Source organism: Anguilla rostrata, chromosome 8 (assembly GCF_018555375.3).
Source record: "Anguilla rostrata isolate EN2019 chromosome 8, ASM1855537v3, whole genome shotgun sequence".
Taxonomy (NCBI): Eukaryota; Metazoa; Chordata; class Actinopteri; order Anguilliformes; family Anguillidae; genus Anguilla; species Anguilla rostrata.
This window is the reverse complement of record NC_057940.1, coordinates 43,042,414-43,056,605: the sequence shown is the minus strand read 5'-3', so window position 1 is coordinate 43,056,605 and position 14,192 is coordinate 43,042,414. Positions and strand designations below refer to the sequence as shown.

Sequence of the window (14,192 nt, the reverse complement as noted above, 5' to 3'; positions counted from 1 at the left end):
GAAAATGCTGTCAGTCTGATGCTGTTTAGGTAAGTGTGTCTGTTAAATACTATAATTTATTAGGTGTGTTTGTGTCCACAGCCTCTCACTCTCTGAAGTACATCTACACTGTTGTCACTGGGGATACTGACTCCCCAGAGTTCATCATCACGGGTTTGGTGAATGATGAGCAGTTTGTGCACTATGACAGCAACATCAGGAGGATGATCCCCAAGACTGAGTGGATGGAAATATCAGTGGACAAGCAGTACTGGGACAAACAGACTCAGAAAGCACTCTATGCACATCAGATCTTCAAAGACAATATTGGAATTGCAATGCAGCATTTCAGGTCAACTCAGGGTAAGCACAGACACACACTCATTAAAATATACATATGGATATATATGCCTGCTCACAAATTCACAGACTCACAGACTTAATACTGTAGTTTCAGTGTGATCAAAGCTTAATACTGTAGTCTTAGTGGGATCAGAGCTTAATGCTGTAGTCTCAGTGGGATCAGAGCTTAATGCTGTAGTCTCAGTGGGATCAGAGCTTAATACTGTAGTCTCAGTGGGATCAGAGCTTAACGCTGTAGTCTCAGTGGGATGTGCACAGTGACAGTGTATGTGTGTGTGTATGTAGGATGTGCAAAGTGATGGTATGTATGTGTTTTGGATGTGCGCAGTGACAGTGTGCGTGTGTGTGAGATGTGCGCAGTGACAGTGTGTGTGTGTGTGAGATGTGCGCAGTGACAGTGTGTGTGTGTGTGGGATGTGCTCAGTGACAGTGTGTGTGTGTGTGTGGAATGTGCACAGTGAATGTGTGTGTGTGTATGTGTGGAATGTGCACAGTGACAGTGTGTGTGTGTAGGATTTGCTCAGTGACAGAGTGTGTGTGTTTGTGTGTGTGTGTGTGTGTGTGTGTGTGTGTGTGTGTGTGTGATGTGCTCAGTGACGGAGTGTAGCACAGTGGATAAGGAACTGGGCTTGTAACCGAAAGGTCGTAGGTTCGATTCCCGGGTAAGGACACTGCCGTTGTACCCTTGAGCAAGGTACTTAACCGAAATTGCTTCAGTATATATCCAGCTGTATAAATGGATACAATGTAAAATGCTATGTAAAAAGTTGTGTAAGTCGCTCTGGATAAGAGCGTCTGCTAAATGCCTGTAATGTAATGTAATGTGACGGTGTGTGTGTGTGTGTGTGGGATGTGCGCAGTGACGGTGTGTATGTGTGTGTGTGTGTGTGTGTGTGGAATGTGTGCTTTGGCCGCGTGTGTGTGTGTGGGATGTCCTCAGTGACCGTGTGTGTGTTTGTGGGATGTGCACAGTGATAGTGTATGTGTGTGTGTATGTAGGATGTGCGAAGTGATGGTGTGTGTGTGTTTGGGATGTGTGCAGTGACAGTGTGTGTGTGTGTGGGATGTGCTCAGTGACAGTGTGTGTGTGTGTGTGTGTGTGGAATGGGCACAGTGACAGTGTGTGTGTGAGGATGTGCTCAGTGACAGAGTGTGTGTGTGTGAATGTGTGTGGGATGTGCTCAGTGACGGTGTGTGTGTGTGTGTGTGGGATGTGCGCAGTGACAGTGTGTGTGTGTGTGTGTGTGTGTGTGTGGGATGTGCACAGTTACAGTGTGTGTGTGTGTGTGTGTGGGATGTGTGCTTTGGCCGCGCGTGTGTGTGTGTGGGAAGTCCTCTGTAACCGTGTGTGTGTTTGTGGGATGTGTGCAGTGACCGTGTGTGTGTGTGTGTGTGTGTGAGATGTGCTCAGTGACGGTGTGGGTGTGTGTGTGTGTGTGTGGGATGTGCTCAATGACAGTGTGTGTGTGTGATGTGCTCAGTGACGGAGTGTAGCACAGTGGATAAGGAACTGGGCTTGTAACCGAAAGGTCGCAGGTTCGATTCCCGGGTAAGGACACTGCCGTTGTACCCTTGAGCAAGGTACTTAACCGAAATTGCTTCAGTATATATCCAGCTGTATAAATGGATACAATGTAAAATGCTATGTAAAAAGTTGTGTAAGTCGCTCTGGATAAGAGCGTCTGCTAAATGCCTGTAATGTAATGTAATGTAATGTAATGTGACGGTGTGTGTGTGTTTGTGTGGGATGTGCGCAGTGACGGTGTGTGTGTGTGTGTGTGTGTGTGTGTGGAATGTGTGCTTTGGCCGCGTGTGTGTGTGTGGGATGTCCTCAGTGACCGTGTGTGTGTTTGTGGGATGTGCACAGTGATAGTATATGTGTGTGTGTATGTAGGATGTGCGAAGTGATGGTGTGTGTGTGTTTGGGATGTGTGCAGTGACAGTGTGTGTGTGTGTGTGTGTGGGATGTGCTCAGTGACAGTGTGTGTGTGTGTGTGTGTGTGTGTGTGGAATGGGCACAGTGACAGTGTGTGTGTAGGATGTGCTCAGTGACAGAGTGTGTGTGTGTGAATGTGTGTGGGATGTGCTCAGTGACTGTGCGTGTGTGTGTGTGTGGGATGTGCGCAGTGACAGTGTGTGTGTGTGTGTGTGTGTGTGTGTGTGGAATGTGCACAGTTACAGTGTGTGTGTGTGTGTGTGTGTGTGTGTGGGATGTGTGCTTTGGCCGCGCGTGTGTGTGTGTGGGAAGTCCTCTGTAACCGTGTGTGTGTTTGTGGGATGTGTGCAGTGACCGTGTGTGTGTGTGTGTGTGAGATGTGCTCAGTGACGGTGTGGGTGTGTGTGTGTGTGTGTGGGATGTGCTCAATGACAGTGTGTGTGTGTGCGAGTAGGATGTGCTCAGTGACAGTGTGTGTGTGTGGGATGTGCTCAATGACGGTGTGTGTCTGTGTGTGTGGGATGTGCTCAGTGACTGTGTGTGTGTGTCTATGTGTGTGGGGATGATTTATGTGTGTGGGATGTGCGCAGTGACTGTGTTTGTGTGTGTGTGTGCATTTGTGGGATGTGCGCAGTGACTGTTTGTGTGTGTGTGTGAGTGTGTGTGAGTGTGTGTGGCATGTGCACAGTGACATTGTGTGTGTGAGTGTGTGTGGGATGTGCGAGGTCATAGTGTGTGTTTTCTGTCTTCAGGTGTGCACGTTCTCCAGTGGATTGTTGGCTGTCAGTGGAATGATGAGACCGGGGACACAGGAGGGATTGAACGTTATGTATACAACGGGAAACACTTCCTCACTGATGACATGAAAACCTGGCATTTCATTCCACCTGCACGACAGCTGTTTATCAGTGCAGTGAAATGGAATCCAGCTGTGCTTGAGAATGACAAGCAGTTCCAGACCCAGATCTGCATTGAGTCACTGAAGAAGTATGTGAGCTACAGGAGCACTCTGGAGAGGACAGGTACAACACAACTCTGCTGCTCAGACTATTCAGGAAAAGCACATTACGCATAGATCAATTAGCATCTGCAATCTCTATGTAGAAAAATAAGACATGAGTTTGAATGGGTTTCACATGCCTCACACTGTCCCTGACCCTCTTACACCCTTGACACTACCTCTCTCACTCTTTCTGTTTTGCTGTCCCTGCATCTCTCTCTCTCTGTCTCACACACAATTTCAAATCATTTAAATATGCTTCATTGGCATGAAATGCTGTTACAGCCCACGACTGCCAAGTTACTATAACCGACTGTCAGCACAGAAGCCAAACACGTTTAAAACACCACAACGTGTATATATTAAGCGACACGAAAACAAACCCAATACAATACAAACCCACATACAAACAGGTAGACAAGGCAGAGCCAGCAGGTTTAGCCTAACACTCACAGTCCAGAACCAGACTGAGCTGTGTGAATAGAATAACTTCTGCCCTCACTTGTGTCGAGGATGGGATAAGAGAAAGAACAAATTAGGGGGAGAAAGGGTAAGTGAGTCTTCTGGTCCGCGGCTACCCTACCCTGACTAGCTACAACAAACAAAAGTGCAAAAGAAAAGAAAACACTAACCACACAGTCTACCAGGTATTTGGATATAATATTTGGATCGAGGTAGAAAATGAAGATCAATCATAACTAAGTTAAACAAAGGAACAAAAAACAACAGTCGCAGCGTGCTGCCGTGTAGCGTGTCTACAGGAACAACGAGAGAGAGAGAGAGCTCCTGCTGCCCCAGATCGCCATCTTTTATAGGGGAGATAATTATTTTGCACCCGGAAGCGACCAGTGCACACGCCTGTGCATGCACCGCGCATTCTCCCTCTGCAGCCTGCAGAGAAAGAGACTCCTACTGGAGAAAAGAAGATAAATTACTACTAAATTCATTTCAGCAAAATATAATAACTAGGAGCACATTACAAACGCATATATATATATATATATATATATTAGGGCTGTCAAATGAACACATTAATTTCGATTAATGAATTCATTATAAAAATAACACGTTAAAAAAAAAAACGCGAATTAACGCATATAATATTTAATGTTTATGTTAATTAATTGATGTACCGATGTTTCTGTAAGTTCCTGCATGTTGAATAACACTACCTATAATGCCAAATGACCCAACTGTCGCATTTTGCCACATTGTCAGCCAATATGGGGTTCAGACACTCTGACAAACCAGCCCTTCAGCTGGAGCGGTCGGTGTGGCTCTGAGAGCAGCCCTAATTTCTAAACGACAAGAGAGCACTGACACCACCGGAGTGAATTTACGAACGCACCCCTTTGCCATTGTGCATCGCACAATTCCAACCGGTCAATGCGTTAGTTGCGCATGTAAATAGTATGTTAAATAGTTAAGACTGCTATGGCCACATTGGTGCTTAAGTGATAAGCTTATGTTAAATACATTTTTTTTTAACTGTTATGGTCACATTTTAGGCTAAGAGACAGGCTTGTGTTCAATGATAAAAAGACATGTATTTGGATAAATAATTGGACATAAAACAATTGATTGATTTCTAATGCCCCTTTTTGATATTCAATGCTTTACTCATGTGCCAAAATAATGTAATAATGTAATGAAAGTTACCCAGCTCTACCTTCAGTTATGACCAACGTCCATGCCAAATTTCAGCCTCCTGGGGTGAAAACTATGGCCGCTACGGGGTGGGACACTTCTTGTGGACCGACCGACCGACAGACCGAGCTATAGTCTCAACTAAATATATGTATAAGATATGTATATATAAATTACTGAAAGAATTTCATATAACTGTAATTATAACATTTACACATTGAATCAAGGTGCTTAGCAAAGTCTCTAGTGGTTGATTAGTAGAATCAGGTGTGTGCACCCACATTGGCCCTTTCTGGATAAGACTGGGACCCCCAGCTCTAAAACATGAAAAATTTGCTTGTTAAAATCCTGGGGTTGCAGTTGAGGTTGGAATGATAACCAGCATACGCTGTGGTCCCCCAGGACTGAGTTTGAGAACCACTGGTCTCTGTCTGTACCTCTCCTGTCTTACAGTGACTACATAAGCATCCCTCTTTGGGCAACTAGGACTTTTTATGTCTACCTTTGTCAATTGCTAAGGTGTGGTCACTGAGCCTGTACTTGGTCAGGATCTGTCTCTGCTTTGTGTCTCTGACAGAGAAGAGTGCCTGTGTGTATGCTCTGTTTAGGGACTGATAACAATTCTGTTTATTTTGGGTTTTGGCACTGGTCTTCCAGTGTTCCAAATATATGCTTTTGATTTGTTTCATAGTTTTCCTGACTCTCATTGGCAGCTGTGAAGCAGTGCTGACCTGAAGCTGGTTTGTACTAGTATTGGTAAGTTTAGAGAGGTTCAGCACCAGCTGACTGAAGGGATACTTTGCTTGGCAGACGTCTTCAGTTTTTAGAGCCTTATATTATAGTGAGTTCTATGACCTATTTTTTATGGCCTTTTCTGGGCCAAATTACTTAAAACAGTTTAGGAAACATTGGGTAGCATAGCTTTGGAAATACAGCTTGTTTAATTTTTGAGGTAAGATAGCCAATATTGTTTCTTGTAACTTGGTGTAATTTTGATATCAATACTTTTAATGAGAGGCCTAGCTAATCCTGCATGGGTCTGGGCAGTGAGGAGCCAAGTTCTTCCAGCGTCCTCTGACAGATTTAAAGCCCGCCAGGGCTGCCACCCGTTCCGCTGCCAGCCACCCATTAGCCGTCCGCAGATAACGGATCTTGGAAATACCGACACACATGCCCACACACTCCATCTGAAGGGGCACCTGCTGATGCCACAAACAGGACGAACACACTGAGAGGTTTAGCCCAAACACACTGTGCTTCTCTCTTTAGGACCTCTGACTCTCACTACACTATGTACTGTGAGCTGTATAATCACTACACTGATAGGGAGAGAGAGAAAGAGAGAGAGAGAGAAGGGAGTTAGAGGGAGAGAGGGAAGGAAAGAGAGAGGAGAGGGAGTGGCAGAGAGAGCGAGAGATGTGAGATTACGGTACTGATGCCCAGGATTCAGGAATAAATCTAGAAATAATTTGTGCAGAAAAACATTTGGGCTTCACTCTGTAGGACCTCTGGCTCTTAATACACTATGTAATATGAGCTGTATAATCATTGTATAATCACTACACTCACCACTGATTAACACAAATAGTCAGGCATGGTAGTGGGTTAGACACAAGTTCATGATAGAAGATGTGATATATGTAATGTATTAATCAAGAATTGTGTGTGTGCGTTCAATGTGATTCCCCTGACTGCAGCACATAGCTTCAATCCTGACAATAATCCTGAAGGCAGCAGCCCCCTCATGGGCGTCATCATCGGCTGTGTGCTGGCCGTTCTCATCCTCGCCCTCGCTGTCATTGGTGTCGTCATTTGGAATAGAAGCTCAGGTGAGAGTCACTGACACACAGAGATACTGACACACTGAGGCTGAGTTACAGACACAGACACAGACCCACCGACACACCTTAACTCTGAGAGGCACCAGCACAGTGACATAATAAAGCTGGAAACATTTCACAGAGTTTAATAGTTTCACTGTGACAGTCAGACATGCTGTGTGTATGATTCTAACTCTCTGTGTCTCAGTTCCAGACTATGAGATGACTAGAAGTGAGTATATTTACTCCTATTCTTCACTCAATTCTTATGAATGTCATTATAATCAAGTACAGATGCCCAGGGTTCAGACTGTAATTACTCCTGTTTATATTTCTGCTGTGTTGCAGTGCTGTTCCTTGTCTGTGTGTGTGCGCGCGTACGCGTGCGTGTTTGGCTGAATGTCTGTATCTTCATCAGTTCTGGAATCCTGATATAGTTTTTAATTGGCTGAAATGCATGTTACTGAGGTAACATTAAATAAAACGTGTACATTAATTCAACTCTCGACATGCATAGAATAATTGAGTCAGTCATAGTGAGTTGGTCGGTTGTAGAATGAGATTAAACATGTAAAATGAGTTTGTGATAAGAGTCTGAGTGTGTGATATGAGTCTGACTGAGTGATATGAGTCTGACTGAGTGATATGAGTCTGAGTGTGTGAAATGAGCCTGAGTGTGTGATATGAGCTGAGTGTGTGATATGAGTCTGAGTGTGTGATATGAGTCTGAGGGTGTGAAATGAGCCTGCATGTGTGATATGAGCCTGAGTGTGTGATATGAGCTACCCTGAGCTCTGCTGAACTGGGGTTCTGAGTTTTTCATTGAATCCTTTGACCCAGATTCCCCGAGCTCAAACAACATCCAGCCACAGTCAGATTCAGCGAACTCCACCCAACCTGCAGCCACTGACACTGATTCAGTGAACTCCAATCAACCTGCAGTCTATACCTCACTGGCCTTTCCTGCAGCTCTCGGAGTTCTGGCTCCAAAAGGAGTCCTAGCTACAAAGAAGTGAATCAAAGTGCTTTATAAACACAAAACTGGATCTCAGAAAAGAAAAAATTGATGGCTTAAAAAAAAGGCAGTAACGACTCAACCATGGCAAAAAGTCTGACCACGACTAGCCTTCATGAGGAATTGCATTAGTGTTGCTATGAAATTAGCGGTGGTCGCAGAACTCGGAAAGCCACGCATGACGGACGTATCCTGCAGAGCAAATCCCACGAGGCAAGCGGCCTGTGACAAGGATCAAGCTGCGTGTCTTGGAACAGAAGAAAAGGGTGAACAACTGCCCCTTTTCCACCACAACTCCCACAGACTTTGCACTGGAAACCAGGAAACATTTCCAACAACGCAACCAAAGGACACTCAAGTAAGGGTAACTCTGGGCTTAGTATAATTAGCGACAGTCCAATAGCCACATTTATTATTGGATGTATGTAACTGTGACTGTTATTGCCTTTTAATATTAATGTGAACGTTCTGTATGTTCGGTTGGCTTTAAGCCATCCACCGCGCTGCGTTAGTTTATGTCACGCACAGAATATATTACATTACATTACAGGTATTTAGCAGACACTCTTATCCAGAGCGACTTACACAACTTTTTACACAGCATTTTTACATTGTATCCATTCAAAGAGCTGGATATATACAATTTTGGTTAAATACCTTGCTCAATGGTACAACGGCAGTGTCCTACCCGGGAATTGAACTTGCGACCTTTTGGTTACAAGCCCAGTTCCTTACCCACTGTGCTACACATATCTTGCATGTGATCTATTTTAATTACTAACCGGTCATAACATGGCATGTTGATCTCTATCAGACACACAGATAACTATTCAGTTAGCCTGTATCTGTTTGGTACGCTTCATACGCCATTGTTTTTCACTAGCTTTGTCTAGATTCAAAAACCCCTCCATTCATACTCCATCTTGTTCCTTTGTTCTCCGTGAATACGTGTCCGTGGTACACAAGAGATGCACTTCCTCCTAAACTGTACAAAATATACAAATATAAGAAAAATACATTACCACAAATTTTCAGAAATTATAAAAAACTTCCATGTGCAGTCCTTTTAGGACAAGGACCAACAGCCCCAATTGCGGCTCAATATATCTCAGCTTGCTATAACCTGAGGGACACTGAGTGACCATCCTACATAATTATAATGATTTATTTATTTATTTATTTATTTATTTATTTATTTATTTATTTATTTATTTATTTATTTATTTATTATTATTATTTATTATTGTTATTTATTATTATTATTATTATTATTATTATTATTATTATTATTTGATTTGATTTGATTTTTTTTCTTTAAATGCTTGTGCCGATTGAACATTAATATTGTTATTGTTCTGTTTTTTTTATAGAATGTTCAACTGTTATTAGTATTCCACTGCAAATATGTATTTTGAATTGATTTATGATGCTTTGGCAATATGTATGTATGTATTTCCTGCCAATAAAGCAATTTGAATTTGAGGGTGGGAGAGAAAGAGAGAGGGGAGGAAAGGAGAGAGAGGGAGGGAGAGAGAGGGGAGAGAGAGAAAGAGAGAGAGAGAGAATTTTGAATTTTAACAATCCTTTATTTTTCAGTGCAATGGCGATTTCAAAACCCAATTTTTACACATCACTGACCAAAAATTCACTTAAGTGAACAAAACCAAAGACAAAAAAATAGAAAATAAAAACCGCCCCTACTCAGTCACCCAATGCCCTCAGCAAACAGAAGCTCTCCTTCCTCCACTGAGCATACTGCTCCCCTATAGCCCCATACACTCTTAAAAATTTCTAATGTCCTCATGGCCTTGTAGTACCTGAACTCTACCATGACTCTGGCCTTAATCATGCCCCCGACCATCCCCCCGTTCAACCATGGTTTTACGGCTCAGGTAAATTGCCATTTTTGCCTGCCCCAAAACAAAGTTAATGAGCTGAGACTTCGCCCTCTGTGTGCAACTGTATGGGAAACCCAGGATAAAAACCTTTTTTGAAAAAGTTACCCCCATTGACCTAAACAGTCGACCCAAGAAGGCGAACAGAGGCCGAAGTCTCACACATACAGAAAAGCAGTGAAAAACTGTTTCCCTCTCATTGCAGAAAGGACAGTGGTGGGAAACCGCCGGGTTTATTACAGAAATAAAACTATTCACTGCAATTATCCCATGCAGCACCCTCCACTGTAAATCCCCAACCCTCTTGGCCAACGGTGGTTTGTATAATGCCCGCCACTGTGGCTTTTCCTCCTCCATTAACCTCAAGTAAGACCTCCACGGTGTGTCTGTGAGAGAAATCGGCTTCTTTTCATTCACCACTTTCACCACCATGTTATACAGAGTTTTTCCGTGTGCCACGTCCAGGGCCACATTGTCCATACTCCGATGTTCTAACAGGGAACCTTGATGTGCAGAATCAGAGAACCTGGGGGACACCAGGAGCCTAGGAAACGGATCTCCTGTGTTATGCTGGCCTAGGTTAGGTCCACAGTCTCTGAGCAGTTGCCGTTCCACGTCAGTTAGGGCCTGCCTCCAGCCCAGCAGCACCTTGGAGGTATACCGCCCCGACCGCACCCGAAGGCGAGTGCCAAAATCCCCCACCTGGTCCAACTCCCGGCCAGCCGTGCCCACAGCCTGTCGTAACTTAACAGTCTTGGAAGCACATAGCAGTTCAGTTAGCTGAGGAAGGGTCTCACAGCACACATCCAGCCGGGACCCATACACCAACGGCTCCTCCAGGAGCCAGAAAGTCGATGTAGCGGACCCTGCACGGCAACGTTTCAGGAAACCCCATGCACGCAGCAGGCCATTGTAAAACACAGGTAATCCACTCAGTGTAGGACCTTTGTAATCCATAAGAAAGATTGATGCATCAAGACCCAGCCCACCTGCCCGCTGAAGGATTGCACAGGCTAGGGGCCTCCAGACTAAGTTCGCTGGGCCATAGAGCAGCCTCTGTATGAACTGCAACCGGAAAGCAGCCCCCCTGCTTCCCAGGTGCACCAGCCCTTGGCCCCCTTCTTCCTTGGGCATATACAGTACATTCTGTGGAACCCAGTGTAGTCGGTCCCAAAAAAAGTTCACCAGCACTGACTGAACCTTCGCCAGTAGCCCTGACGGGGGGTCCACACATGCTAGGCGATGCCACAATGCAGATGCCACCAGATTGTTGATCACCAGTGTCCTTCCCCGATATGACATTTGTGGTAGCAGCCATTTCCACTTCCTCAGACGGCCCTCCACCATTTCTAATACACCTTCCCAATTTTTCTTTACCATGTCATCATCTCCCAAAAAAATACCCAGATACTTAATGCCCCCACGCGTCCACTGCAGCTCCCCTGGCAGCGTAGGCTGCCCACCCCTCCAGCCTCCGACTAACAGCGCTTCACTCTTGCTCCAATTGATCTTTGCAGATGATAACACCTTGAAATCATTAACTATGGTAGTTAACACATCCACATCTTTATGACCAGAGGTCATAACAGCAAGATCATCTGCATAAGCTGACAATTTTACAAAAGCTGGGCAACCTGGAATTTTAAAACCTGTAATTGCAGTCCTTATCCTGTGCAACAGGGGCTCGATGGCCAGCGAGTAGAGCATTCCACTCAGTGCGCACCCCTGTCGTATGCCCCTACACACCTTAAAAGGGGCACTCAAGCCACCGTTTACCTTCAACACACTCTCAATGTTCTGATACAACACCCTAACCTTTGCAATAAAACCATGGTTGAACTGGAAGGCCTCAAGGGTCTTCCAAAGGTACTGGTGTTCCACCCGGTCAAAAGCCTTCTCTTGGTCTAAGAAAATGAGACCAGTGTCAATCCCCAATTGTCCAGAGAGGGCCAAAACATCCCGAACTAAGGCTACATTGTCAGTTATCGTCCTGCCAGGCACACAGTAGGTTTGGTCAGCACCAATAACCTGCCCAATCACTTCCTTCAGTCGGTTAGCCAGAGCCTTGGAGAGGAGTTTGTAATCGGTACAGAGCAATGCCAAGGGCCGCCAGTTCTTCACCTCCTTAGGGTCACCCTTTTTTGGCAGCAAGGTCACAACCGCCCTCCTGCAGCTCAACGGCAGTGACCCTCCAGCCAGACTGTCATTGAGCACGGATAGCAAGTCTTCACCTACCACCTGCCAGAAGCCCTTGTAAAATTCTACTGGCAGTCCATCAATTCCAGGGGCCTTCCCACTCGCCATGCCCTGAAGTGCTGTGTATAGTTCCTGCTGAGATAGAAACCCCCCTAGATCCCCACTGGCATGAACGGTTGGAAGCCCGTCGTAGAAAGCATTTGCTATCTCTGCCTCCTCTCTGTATTCACTCAGGTAAAGCTCTGAAAAGAACTCCACTGCCCTCCGTCGGATTGCAGTAAGCTCTGTGAGCTCCTGACCTGTGACGGATTTCAGACAGTGAATAAACCGACTCTGACCACTTTTCTTCTCTAAGCCAAAGAAAAACTTTGATGGGGCATCCATCTCAGCTACATCCTGGAACCTTGACCGCACCAGTGCTCCCTGAGCCCGTATGCCCAGCAGGTCAACCAAAGACTTTGAGAACACCAATTGTTTCTCTTCCTCCAGAGGTCTCCACCAAAGTTTGGAGATCCTCTATTTTGCTCTCCAGTGCCTTCATAGACTGGGTGATGTCTCTTGTGACATTTAAAGTGTATTGCAGACACAACTGTTTAATCTGTATTTTACCACAATCCCACCATTGTTGCAAAGAGTTGAAAGTATGTCTTTGCTTCTTCCATGTACCCCAAAAAAAACCAAAAACCTCCCTAAAATTAGAGTCTTGTATGAGTGTATTGTTAAAATGCCAGTAAGCACTCCCAGGCTTAAAAGATTGGATGGAAAAAGTCCCTGCCACTAAGCTGTGATCAGAAAAACCCACCGGGGTTATACAACACTGTTTTATTGCACTGGCTTGATGCTCAAACACATATATCCTATCCAATCTGGCCATTGTGATTGAACTTCCTCTAGTGTGTGTCCAGGTGTACTGCCTATGCTGTCCATGGACACGCCTCCAGACATCACACAGCTCATGTGTCTCAATAATTTGACAGATCAATCTGCTGGAAGGTGCATGTGGTTCTGTATGGTTCCTATCCAATGTGTCCTGCGCTGTACAATTAAAATCTCCAGCAACATACAACAAGTCATCAGTGTTACATTTAGCTATTATTTCATTAAGCACATTCAGAAAAATCACCCTCTCTGGTCCATATGTTGGGGCATACACATTATAAAGGCTATGTTGAAGTGATCGAACTTTGTAACCACCTTCAAAAGTCTACCTCTAACCACCCCCTCTACAACATAGGAGAGTGGCGAGAAAGACCTTGAAAACAAAATGGCCACCCCTGAGCTATTTGAGCTCTTATGGCTCAGAAAAACCTCACCCTCCCACTCCTTCCTCAAGTCAGCCTCATTACCAGTATCACTGTGTGTCTTTTGAGCGAAGGTAACATCAATGTGTTTTTGCTTTAATAACTGGAAAAAAATTCCCCTCTTTCTACCATCCCTCGCCCCATTCAGGTTAAGTGTTGCTATCTTAGCCTCTGCCATGTATGGTAGAGTGATAAAGAACAAATAAAACAGCATTAGAAATACTGAACAGAGAAAAGGAGGGGTTTGCCTATGCCTGAGTATCATCATTTAGCTTGATGTGTTCCTTTGCCTTTTGCAAAAACTTTAATACTCTGTAAACCTCAGGACTGGGAAAAGCTGCCTGCCCTTTGATGCTCATGTGAGCCTTTACAGATCTGACAAATAGCCTCAGATCAGGAAAATGTTCATTAATCTGAATGTTCTTTTGATTCTTAGTTGTTTTCAGAAAATTCATTATCTGTTCAATCGTGTAGCCACCTGTAGGCTGCTCAAGCCCACTAGCTGTAGAGGAGTCTGAAAAATACTCGTCCTCACTAGAGTCTGCAACACTAGAAGTGAGATCCTGTCTCTCCACTCTATCATCTGGTGTTTGTTGGTCTACTTTTTTTGTTTTTGCAATACGTCCTGCTGTACGTGAACTTTTCCTTTTAACTGTTGGTATCTTGAAAACACCCTCATCTTCCTCCTCAGGCCCCCCACACTCAACTATGGCTGTAACTATGCTATCTGCTTGCGTGGCCCCTTGTTCATTTACCTCCTCCCCAGCCATGCTATCTACTTGAGAAGCCCCTTGTTCATTCACCTCCTCCCCACCCATGCTATCTACTTGAGAAGCCCCTTGTTCATTCACCTCCTCCCCAACCATGCTATCTGCTTGAGAAGCCCCTTGTTCATTCGCCTCCTCTGCCACCTTCTCCCCCCTTTTTCCTACAACCACTTCTGTTGTTTCAGACACAACATTATCAGTATTATCCTTACTCCCCTGATCTGAGTTTGTTTGCGCTTCCCCTGCCCCGCAAGAAGACGGGCCAGCAGGCTC

At 44.8% G+C, this 14,192-nt stretch overlaps 2 protein-coding genes and 1 long non-coding RNA gene across 7 annotated transcripts in view; 2 read left to right on the top strand and 1 right to left on the bottom strand.

Moving 5' to 3' along the window:
* Window positions 1-14,192, bottom strand: part of LOC135261776 (uncharacterized) — a 137,239-nt gene that overhangs the window by 36,091 nt on the left and 86,956 nt on the right. For 3 of the 4 annotated variants that reach the window (XR_010332022.1, XR_010332024.1, XR_010332023.1), the window contains one exon: window positions 7,643-7,681. The exons of the other annotated variant lie outside the window; for it this stretch is intronic. This is a non-coding gene — a long non-coding RNA (uncharacterized LOC135261776). The remainder of the gene's footprint in view (window positions 1-7,642; window positions 7,682-14,192) is intronic. 4 annotated transcript variants of the gene reach the window in all.
* LOC135261774 (H-2 class I histocompatibility antigen, Q7 alpha chain-like) overlaps window positions 1-14,192 on the top strand; it is an 80,452-nt gene that overhangs the window by 39,321 nt on the left and 26,939 nt on the right. Inside the window, exon 4 of one of the 2 annotated variants that reach the window (XM_064348385.1) lies at window positions 7,586-7,635. The exons of the other annotated variant lie outside the window; for it this stretch is intronic. The gene's annotated coding sequence lies outside the window, so the exon portion shown is untranslated. Of the gene's footprint in view, window positions 1-7,585; window positions 7,636-14,192 lie in introns of those variants that run through there. 2 annotated transcript variants of the gene reach the window in all.
* LOC135260275 (class I histocompatibility antigen, F10 alpha chain-like) overlaps window positions 1-14,192 on the top strand; it is a 35,337-nt gene that overhangs the window by 764 nt on the left and 20,381 nt on the right. The window contains exons 2-6 of the mRNA XM_064345515.1: window positions 30-342; window positions 3,031-3,347; window positions 5,503-5,518; window positions 6,623-7,324; window positions 7,434-7,469. Coding sequence (XP_064201585.1) covers window positions 30-342; window positions 3,031-3,347; window positions 5,503-5,518; window positions 6,623-6,768 — 792 coding nt within the window. The 3' untranslated portion in view covers window positions 6,769-7,324; window positions 7,434-7,469. The remainder of the gene's footprint in view (window positions 1-29; window positions 343-3,030; window positions 3,348-5,502; window positions 5,519-6,622; window positions 7,325-7,433; window positions 7,470-14,192) is intronic.